At 47.4% G+C, this 10,396-nt stretch overlaps 1 protein-coding gene across 1 annotated transcript in view; it reads left to right on the top strand.

The window, feature by feature from the left end:
- The window catches only part of TMEM201 (transmembrane protein 201), a 21,100-nt gene extending 11,723 nt beyond the window's left edge, over positions 1–9,377 (top strand). The window contains exons 6-11 of the mRNA XM_029285130.1: positions 20–223; positions 6,284–6,501; positions 7,777–7,848; positions 8,185–8,472; positions 8,811–8,939; positions 9,280–9,377. Coding sequence (XP_029140963.1) covers positions 20–223; positions 6,284–6,501; positions 7,777–7,848; positions 8,185–8,472; positions 8,811–8,939; positions 9,280–9,377 — 1,009 coding nt within the window. The remainder of the gene's footprint in view (positions 1–19; positions 224–6,283; positions 6,502–7,776; positions 7,849–8,184; positions 8,473–8,810; positions 8,940–9,279) is intronic.
- Positions 9,378–10,396: the final 1,019 nt, after the last annotated feature.

The following is a 10,396-nucleotide window of genomic DNA, read 5'->3' as shown; positions in this document are numbered from 1 at the left end:
CGCTCTTTCCGCCTTCCAGGCTCCGACGCATCGACGCCTTTGCGGCCTTCCTGTGGCTGCTGCTGATGGGCTTCCACTTGGTAGAGACGTATCTGCAGGTGGACATCCCCAGCTGGGTGGAGACCGCCAAGTTCGGCACCACCTCCCTGTGCTGCTTGGTGGGGTTCGCCGCCGCCGTGGCCACGCGGAAGCCCGGGGGCCAGTGGAGACCTCGGCCCCGAAGGTCAGAGCCTCGGCAGTGACTTTGGCGGGCGGGGTTGGGGGTTCAAGTGCCTGAAACGTCCACGCCTTCGAATTTCTCCCCGCTGCTTCGCCTTCGCTCTTCCCATCACAGCTTTTTCCTCCTCCCTCTTCTTCCGTACGTCCTCTTTGGCAGCTACCACGGGCTTCTCTCTCCATCGGCCCACACAAGGGCTGGCTCTGCTTCACTTCCACGGGGTTGGGAGGAGGCGGACAGTTGCGAGGATCCAATGTTTTGATTCCCTTTTCAGTCTTGTGGGTGGGGTGGGGAGCAGTTTTGGCTAGCGTGGCTGGGGTCTCTCCCTGAAAGCGAAGAAATACGTAGCTGAAATTAGCGGAAGGCAATTCATCACTTAAAAGGAAGCAATGCATAAATAATAAATAAAAGTGAGCAAAGAAGCCGGGCAAACATTTTTTTTTTTTATAAATTGACTTCACAGTTAAAACTGGATTGAACCTCGTTTGAATTTACACTCTTTGCATGCTCTAAGATGGGGCACGTTACGTTTGCACGGGGATGTTGGCGTTTGCTTTGATTTTTGGGTGCAGTGATTTTTTCTTCTTCTTCTTAATATTTTATGTTGTTTTTTTTCCACTTCTTAAACTGACATGTGGCCTTTGGGCACTTGGATAAAAGCAGCCTGCCAGCCACAAATAATTGATCCTTTCCCTTAACCGAGTACTCTTTTCTTTCTGACCTCTCTAACCTTCCTTTTCTCTCTTTTTTTTATATATATATAAAATAAATTCCCATCCAGGTTGACCAGATGCCGCCCTTAGCACCTCCCCTTCAAATAAAAATTTGAAATTATTAAAAAGTATCCTGGTTGCCGGGGGGGGGAGGGGAAGGACGGTTCTGCTGAACCCAAAACTTTTTTTTTTTGTGCATCTTTCTTTTAAAAACCTTTTTAAAAAGTTTTTTTAAAAGGGAGAGAGAGTGGTAGGCTGAAGGATTGGGAAAACATGAGCATGTCTGGTGGTTTTGCAAAAGAGAAATCCCCCCCCCCCTTTTTTTTTTTAACCTGACTCAACTTGGCTTGTTTTAAAGAAGCATGCCCGTCTTTTTAAAACCTTGGGCATGTTTGCGTTCGTGCATTTTTAACACCGTTTCTGCTTTTCCTTTTCATCTCTCTTCAAGGCAATTTGCAATTAGCTTCTCTTCTGCCTTTTTTCCAGTCGGACTACAGCTCCCATCAGTTGCCCACACAAGTGCGGTGGCTGATAGGAATTGTAATGCAACCTCTGGGGACTGGAGGGCTTTCCGCCCCCCCCCCCATCTCTTCTTCCTTTTTTTCAACCCTTCCTCCAATGCTGATTTTTAATCTTTTGCTTTAGTTTTAAAAAAGCCAGCCTCGTGAAAAAGGCAGGCAAGTCAGATCTTGGGAATCACGGATATAAGGATTATTTATTCTCTAATATTATAGCCAACTTATATTTAACCAGAGCAGATTATCTGTATACTCAGTTTTAATAAGCTTTGATTTCTTAACATTACAAAATCTGAACGGGTCCCACAAGCGAAATGCGGCTTTGTTTGCTCCGCTTGGACCTGGGACATAAAAATGTACTAATAAAGGAGAATATTTGTAGCACAGGGTTGACATGCTTCGTGCTCTCTGGGGCTTGCTTGTTTTCTTGCAGATGTTTCATTATCCAAACTAGGTAACAACATCCATGCTAGTCCAGTCCATTATCACTGATGATGTTACCTAGTTTGGGTCCTGAAACGTCTACAAGAAAACGAGCAAGCCCAGAGAGAGAACCACATAAAAATATGAATGTTTGGCTCTTTTCTATTCCTGAAAAGCTGACTTAAAAAAAGAGTCAAACCCAGTTATGATGGCTGCTTCAGCTTGGAAGCCTAGATGTGATAAATCTTACTTTTCTCTCTTGGAGCTGAGCTGGAGACGAGGAAGTAAAAGGATAACCGAGTTGGGAGGTTTTATTATATTATCTTTTGCCTCGTGTTTATTTCACCATGGGGAGCGAAATAGCCCAGCAATTTAGCCAAAGCTGATGAAATTCTCCTGGGACCGTTTTGCTTTTCATCCCCAGTTTTAAGCTGGATCATTCTGGTCTTAGGGCAAAATAGTTGGGTTCTAGTTTTCTTCTCGGCCGACCTATGAAACTCTAGGAAACGTTTCAGCCTGGGCATTTTGCGCTGTGTTCAGATAATTATGATGATTATAATGACTATTATTTAAATATTTTATCCTTGTGCCTGATTTGTTGCGTTAACACTAATTATTGAAAATAAAAGGCTCCTTGACCATAATTGCTTTTCCAGTTGACTTTTTTTTTTGGACTCTCATCGTTGACGGTGGCTAACGTCTGCCCTGATCATTGCGACGCTCTGCCTTCCCTCCTTGGCAACTGAGTTTTTAGGGGAAAAAAGAGACTTTTCTAAGGTGATCCCCAGCTTCCCAATTTCTGTCGGCAAAATGGTAGATAGGTTGAGCATCTTCCTTGGAGCTGAAGGATTGTGGTTGACTACTCAACCGGTGCTGCGTAGGTAAACATGGTGTAGAAAATCTTACACTTTACATGTTTATTTAGATTTACCTTTTGGTGTGTCTCTTGCTTTTCATGGCTTCCTATCGGGCTTCAGAAGAATTTTTACAGGGTTTTTTGGGTGACGCTTCTGAATTCCCAGCAGGGCTGTGAGGAATCTGTGCTTTTCCTGTAGCAGTTAGACTCCAGTCCCCATCATCCCTGCTCATTGATGACCTTTGGAGTCCAGCAGCCCTCAGAGGCCTCCAGAGTAGCTCAACTGGGACTGGGTTTTTTTTTTCCAAAAAGCAAAACTTGGGGTGCGTCGATACAAAATTGTGGCGTCCCCAGCGACAGAACATAGAACAACAGAGTTGGAAGGGACCTTGGAGGTCATCTAGTCCAAGTCCAAGTCTCTATACAATTCCTTAAAAGCCTCCAGTGATGGAGCACCCACAACTTCTGGTGGCAAGCAGTTCCACTGGTTAATTTTCCTCACTGTTAGGAAGTTTCTCCTTAATTCCAGGCTGCTTCTCTCCTTGATTAGTTTCCCTCCATTGTTTCTTGTCCTGCCTTGAGGCGATTTGGAGAATAGGCTGACCCCCCCCCCTCTTTGTGGCAGCCCCTCAAATATTGGAAGACTGCTATCCTGTCCCCCCTCATCCTTCTCTTCATTAAACTAGACATACCCAATTCCTGCAACCGTTCTTCATATATTTAAGCCTCCAGCCCCCTCATCATCTTTCTTGCTCTTCTCTGCCTTCTTTCCAGAGTCTCAACATCTTTTTTTTTTTAATGTTGTGGCGACCAAAACGAGACTCCCTATTCTAATTGCGGCCTTGCTATAAGACTTGGGTGAAGCGGTACAAATATTTTCCGCCATCTTGATTCTCTCAAGATGTCTGGAGAGTTTTCAAAATTAAAGGGCTGTGGGGAGTGTGTGTGTGTGTGTGTGTGAGTCCAGTGGCTCATTTTATGGCCTTTTCTGCCTGCCAGGCTGGAAACCCTGAACGATAAGCTTTTCAGCTCCAATTCTACTCGTGCTCCCAGTCCTCATGGCTTCTTGCCCTGCTTCGAAGGAAGAGGAGAGCAGGGAAGGTGGCTGAGGGGAAAAAAAGGCGGGAAAGTTTCTTTGGGCTGGGAGCATTTTTTCAAGATGTCCCCCCTCGCTGCTTCCTCCTTAGGATGGTTCAAAAAAAAGGGGGGGGTGCCAGTCTGCTCCTTCCTCTTCCTCTCTCAGCCTTCCTCTTCCTCACAGGTGCCACCCGGCGATGCCTTTGGTGCCCCCTCAGCGGCCTCCCTCCAAGGACCGGCTGGTGCCAGGCGCTGAGGTGACTCCCCCCCACCCCATTGATGGCGGGAAGCTTGTCCCCGCCCCTCCAGATGGGCTCAGCCAATGGCGAGGAGCCATGCAAATGTGCCCGGCCCTCAGCCTCCTGGGTAGTGCCCGGATGGAGAGACAAAGCTCTGAATGCATTAAAGGTTTTTTTTTTTTGTCCGTATTCTTTTTATTTTATTCCTTGAAAAGAGATGCTGGAGCGGATTGAAGGCTGGGCCTGTTTTCCTTGGTCCCACAGAGGGGAGGGGTCGTCTCTGCGTGTTTTCCTTCCCATTTTGTTCAGACACACACACACACACACACACACACACACACACACCCTATTGTGGGAAATGCTTTCCAGCCCCTGGAGAATCTCAGCTTCCCTTTAAAAATCTCTCACCTTTGAGGCGGAAAGAAAAAAATAAAACACCTTTATTTTGCAAAGGCTTTTCACCAAATGGCACGGGTTTGGCACGGCCTTTTGTGAGTTTTTCTTTTCTGTCTCTGTCTCTCTCTCATTCTCTTTCTCCCCCCCCCTTTCTTTCCCTTTCTCCTCTCTTTCTCCCCTCTCTCTTTCTCCTTCTCTCTTTCTCTCATCTCTCGCCCCTTTCTATCTCCCCTCTTTCTTTCTTTTTCTCGCTTTCCCCCTCCTTCTCTTTCTTTCTCTCTTCCCTTTCTATCTCCCCCCCTTTCTCTGTCTTTCTCTTTTGCTTTCTCCCCCTCCTTTCTTTTTCTCTCTCCCTCTCCCTTTCTCCTTCTCTTTCTCTCATCTCTCTCTCTCCCCCTCTTTCTCTGTCTTTCTCCTTTCTTTCTCTCTCTCCCCCTCACTTTCTCTTTCTCTCCCCTTTCTATCTCCCCTCTCTCTCTCTTTCTTTTTCTCGTTTCCCCTTCTTTCTTTCTCTCCCCGCTTTCTCTCTCTTCCCTTTCTATCTCCCCCTTCTCTGTCTTTCTCTTTTGCTTTCTCCCCCTCCTTTCTCCTTTCTCTCCCCCTCTCGCTTTCTCCTTCTCTTTCTCTCTTCTTTCTCTCCCCTTTCTATCTCGCCCCCTTTCTGTCTTTCTTTCTTGCTTTCTCCCCTCCTTTCTCCTTTCTTTCTCTCCCCCCTCTTTCTCCTTCTTTCTCTCCTCTCTTTCCCCTTTCTATCTTTCCCCTCTTTTTCGCTTTCTCTCCTTTCTTTCTTTCTTTCTTTCTTTCTTTCTTTCTTTCTTTCTCCTCTTTCTCTCCTCTCTCCCCTTCTCTCTCCCACTTCTCTCTCTCTTTCTCTGTCTTTCCCTCTCTGTCTCTTCCAAACCCCATCCTCTGTTCTCACTGCCATTTCAGCCACACCTTTTTTCTGCCTTTTGTTTTCGCACCGCAAAAAATCAGCTGTTTTTCATTTCCTGAACAAGGCGCATGGCATTTCGGTAAGAGAAAAAAAAAACCGCACACTTCCCTATTCCTGCTTTTTGGATAAGATGCGTATCTGTTAGCCGGAAAAGGTCGTTTTTCAAATTCACAAGCTCCAGTGCCACCTCCGACAATTGTGCTGGTATATTTTTCTCACCACCACGGGGGCAGATGAACGGCTTTGAAATTCATACATTTTGTCGAGTGCAGAAGGGTGTAAATCAAATAAATCAGCGAATTGTAATTCAGTGCTTGTAAGGTTTGTGCAGGACTGCAGCTGGTCCCCAAATGCTTTAGGTTCTTTTCCTCCATCTGTGCAACTTTTAAGATGTGTGGACTTCAACTCCCAGAGTTCCCTAGTTGCTCAGGTTGAGAAATAACATATCTAGGACAAAATGCATCCTGCTCCATCTTTTCAGGATTCGGCCCAAGTACAGAAAGAGTAAGAATCATTTGCAATTGTATTTATCAAATTTATACAGCCCCCCTCCGACATCTCAGAAAAAAAATGACTGCTGGGCAGCATACAGCACTGAATTAACACAATAAAGATATAAAAAACAGTTGTTATTAAAATATAAACAAAACCACAAGCTGCAAGAGAGAATGATTGTTTACGGAGATTATGTAAATAAATAGAGGAGGAACGCGATAAAAATGTCTCGGAACCAGACCATTGTCAAAGTCTATTTGCTGCTGAAAACAAAACTTTATTTTAGTTTATTGACCTGATCAAAAATTAGGCCATAAATACAGAAAGGGGGGGAAACATTCAAAGCTTTTGCACAAGACGGGGTGAACGGTTGCAAGCCACCTTGTGATGTTGTGTGTATGTGTCTCGTTTGCAGGTTTTCCTCAGGAGACCCGGTGGCCATGTTCCCCAGCAGTGCTGAGTTCAGCTTTGCCTATCCTTCTGCTCCCCTTCCTTTCGCCCCCACTCCTCCCAGTATCCTCCAGTTGAACCAGCGGCTCTTCTGCTCCCCCCGTCGGACGTCGTCCTCATCTCTTCCTGGACGACTGAATCGGGCCCTTTCACTCGGCACCATTCCTTCCCTGGCCCGGACTGGTAAGCTGTGCCTCTTTCCCTGCTTTGGCTGGTAGTTGTTTTTGGTGGCCTTTCCAAGTTTCTAGTCCTTTGTGTGTTTGGCCTCGCTGAAGACACCACAGCTGGTTTTCCTTGCAGAAGTATGCTTTTCCTCTAATATTTACTGTGCCGTTGTAAATAGTTTGTTATTTAAAGTTTTCCTTATTTTGGATGATTATACTGTTTTTTAAAATATTTTAAATGCAAGGTGTTTTTGCCCTCGGAAAGTAAATAATAAAATAAATCTGGTATTTTACCTTAACACACAGGCTCGTGCATCATCACAGTGAAAATGAATTTAAGCGTCAGATTTTTGAACTGTTGAGTTGCCTAAGCCGTCTGTGAGGGCTGCATTAAGCGTCTTATTTTAATGATCTCTGCAGTAAGAGTCCGTGATAGATTAACATCCTTCTCCAGGCCTGACAAAGGAAGCTTTGAACTTTTCACGTCTGTGAAAATTGACAGCCAAGCGTGTTGGGAAATTTTAATTTATTTTATTTTTTTCTGGCACCCCGAACATGCTTCAAAAAATAAACTCAAAAATCAGCAAAGGGGTTTTTGGGGAGGTTTTAATTCCCTTGGTGGGTTTGCCTCTATGCTTGTCTAATCATTTCTGATCGTTGTCAAACCAGCCGCTGTGGCAGAAGGGTTTTGAAGTCTGCTGGGGAGGATGGTCTTCCTGTTCTTTCTGACCCTTGCCAACTGGGTCTAAATGGAGCTTTTGAGCTGTTCTTTAAAGCCGATTATACAGATTCAGAGAGGGGGAAAGTGCTCGGAGTGGAGAGCTAAAGTAGAGCTTCTTTGTTCAAAGGCAGTCTACCTTAGTGCTGGAGAACTATGGGAAGGGGGAATGTCCCTGCTGGCATGCTTTGTTTCACCTGGGTCCGATCCAGCCAAAGATTTCCCCGTCGCAAGGCTCAAAAAACCCTCCGCTTGGGGGGCAGGGGGAGGGTCTCCAGCTTCTGATCTGATAGATCAGACGTATCAGATTTTGCCATACGTCTGATCTGATAGATCAGACGTATCAGATTTTGCCATCTTCGCCGTTCCCCTCTCTGTTGTGGGTCCTTGTGTACTTTTGCCACCTTTGTGCACGTAATAACTTGGCTGCAGTTAGCGTATGCATACACGGTTCCCTTTCCAATTGGGTATCCACCCATCCTGGTCAAAATGTTGGATGAATAATTGACTTAATTTAAAAAAATAAAATAAAAATCAACATGAACGTTAATATTAACTTTTGCTTCCTTTGTTGAGATTCAGGCTACCTGTTCAGCGGAAGCCGCCCGCCCTCGCAGGCCTCCTGCCCCAAGGACTGGGCAGCATCAGGTGAGCAGAAGGCGGGGGTCCCCCCCCCTCTTCCACGCACCCCGTTTGGACGAGCTTCCTTTTTGCTCTTGCCACATCTGCAATCCAGATGTTAGCCTGGGTAGCCTCTAGAATCAGGCCTGGTAGGTCTGCCCTCCAGGCGTACATCAGCCAAGATGGGCCATCCGCCCCCCATTAGTTGTGGGGTGATGGGTGAGAACACAGATGGATTGGGGGGGCTCTGCCCTGCTCTCTGCCCCCCCCCCAAAGCTCCTGAGCCCACATATTTCTCAAAACAATGAATGGAGCTGATTTTAACCCCATTTTTCTTGGCTTCTTTCCGGCCTGCCCCCCCAGAATATTTCTCGGTCCTCTCCGGAAGCTGCGTGCCGTCTCCGGCACCCTCGCCGGCACCGTCGGTGACCGGCTCGATGGCGTCCAGCTCCAGTTCTTTGCGGTTCCGCCGGCCTCTGATCAGCCCCGCCCGGCTGAACCTGAAAGGACAACAGCTGCAGCTCTTTATGGGACAAAGCAAATTCCATCGGGGGGAAGATTTCGCCCCCTTGGAAAACGGCCCCTTTGCTCCGGATCGGTCAGTCTTTCCCAAAATGCACTTCGGGGAGCTGAGCTCACCAGGTACGCACCGTTTGGAAACCTTGGAAAGAAGCCGTTTCAAATGTTGGACAGTCTCCAAGGGCAGTCCCGTGGGTCCAGCATGGCAGTAGTCTAGCCTTCGGTGGGTGCAATTATGGACCATACTGGCCAGTGCATCTCAAACCCATCTGGACTTTTTGGAGAAGGGCGCGGGGCTCAAAAATTGATTGTCCCCCTCCCCGCAAACCAGATCTAGGGTGATTTAGAGAGCTAATTTGGTTTGTCCACAGCTGGGTGAGAATTTCAGGAAGTAGAGTTGAGCGTAAGGATTTAAAAACAAAAAAAAAAGTCTTGGCCCTTGGAAACGTCAGCTTTTGGCTGTCCCGCAGATGTGACCGCTGTGGTCGAAGGCAGCAGCGTCTCCACCGAGGATTCAGGGAAAAAGCGAGACAATTCGTCACACTCGTCAAACTGTGTGGTCGACACCACGACGAAAGAAGAACCTTCGGGCTGGAAGGGTGAGTTCACCGTTTCTTAAGCTCCCGTTGTTGCACAGCGTGGCGTTAGCCCGGTGGCCAGTAGGCCACCTCCCGGGGTGGGCCGTGGCCCACAGGTTGGGGACCCTGGACTAGAAGACCTCTAAGATCCCTCCCAGCTGTGTTATTCCGTCAGCATTTCCTGAAACGCTGCTTTTGAAAATCCAAAGGGGGGCCTAAATACTTACCTTCTCGTGGGTTCCTTCCTTCCTTCCTTCCTTCCTTCCTTCCTTCCTTCCTTCCTTCCTTCCTTCCTTCCTTCCTTCCTTCCTTCCTTCCTTCCTTCCTTCCTTCCTTCCTTCCTTCCTTCCTTCCTCTCTAGGATGCTTTGGGAATCTGCTTCTCCGAGGTCTCCTGGCCCTCAGCCTGACGGCCAACGCCATCTTCACCTCCGCCTACCTCTACCAAACATTGCGATGAGCCTCAGCCCCCCCACCCCCCCCAAAACTGGGGAGTTCCCCATTTTCCTCGTCCTGGAGATCGCGAGGTTGCAGAAGAGACTCGGACATCACAAGGACCTTCGCCGCCACCTAGCCGTGTCCTGCAGGCAGCGGGATCCGGTCTGTTTCTCCGCCGTTGCTGCCCTGATATTCCTTGCCTGCTTCTCCGCCAATCTGAGGTAGTCCTGGTGGAATCGGGAAGCGCTCTTGACTTTTTTTGCCCTGGTTTTCCTTGATTTGTACAGAATGTGGGAGGAACCAAAAAATGGACTTTGGAAGGCGAAGGCCAGGCGTTGCGTTCTGCCCTTCAGCCACCTTGCTTCAGTCGCAAACCTTGAATGGTGGTTAGATTCTGGCTTACGGAGAAAACGTAAGAACTTTGGGAGAGTCTTTCTCTCCGTCCTCTTTAGTCTTCCAGGCCCCAGCCCTTTTTTTTCTAATCTCTGTGTGGCTGAGGGGAAAAAACCCAGTCTTTTGTGTTGCTGGATAGTTTGCTGACTTCCAGCATCCGGTCAGTTTCACTGCTTTTCAAGTCAAATGCGTCTGGGATGTTTGGGGTAAGTCTCTGTTACTGTATGTGTGTTTGTTCTTAATTTATTAATTGTCAGGGCCAGGAAGACAGATAGCTTCATGCAGGCCAAAATGGGTCGGGGGGCTGCATCGGGGACATCTTTTATCAGCCTCGGGGGAGACCTGGGCAAAATAAAGTGGGGTTTTTTTTCCCCCCCATGCTAAAGTGGCCCAAATCTGTACTAAGTTTGCAGATGACATCCTGCTTTTTCCCCAAACCAGAAACCTGCTCTTTCAATTGGGCGTTTGACTCTTTGCATCTGGATGTTCTGTACTTCAGCAGCAGGAGACACCCTGCATGTAGAAAACTAGCAGATCAGGGCGAAAGGTGGACCCAGATGTGGGTTTTTTTCTTCCTTTTTAAACCAGAGAAGAATTTTTCCTCATTGTGAGGTTGAGCTGAGCTTCAGGTTGGTCACCTCTGCCTGC

Source organism: Protobothrops mucrosquamatus, unplaced genomic scaffold, assembly GCF_001527695.2.
Source record: "Protobothrops mucrosquamatus isolate PMUCROS unplaced genomic scaffold, P.Mucros_1.0 scaffold1329, whole genome shotgun sequence".
Classification (NCBI taxonomy): domain Eukaryota; kingdom Metazoa; phylum Chordata; class Lepidosauria; order Squamata; family Viperidae; genus Protobothrops; species Protobothrops mucrosquamatus.
The sequence above is the reverse complement of the archived record's forward strand: the minus strand, read 5'-3'. Positions and strand labels throughout refer to the sequence as shown.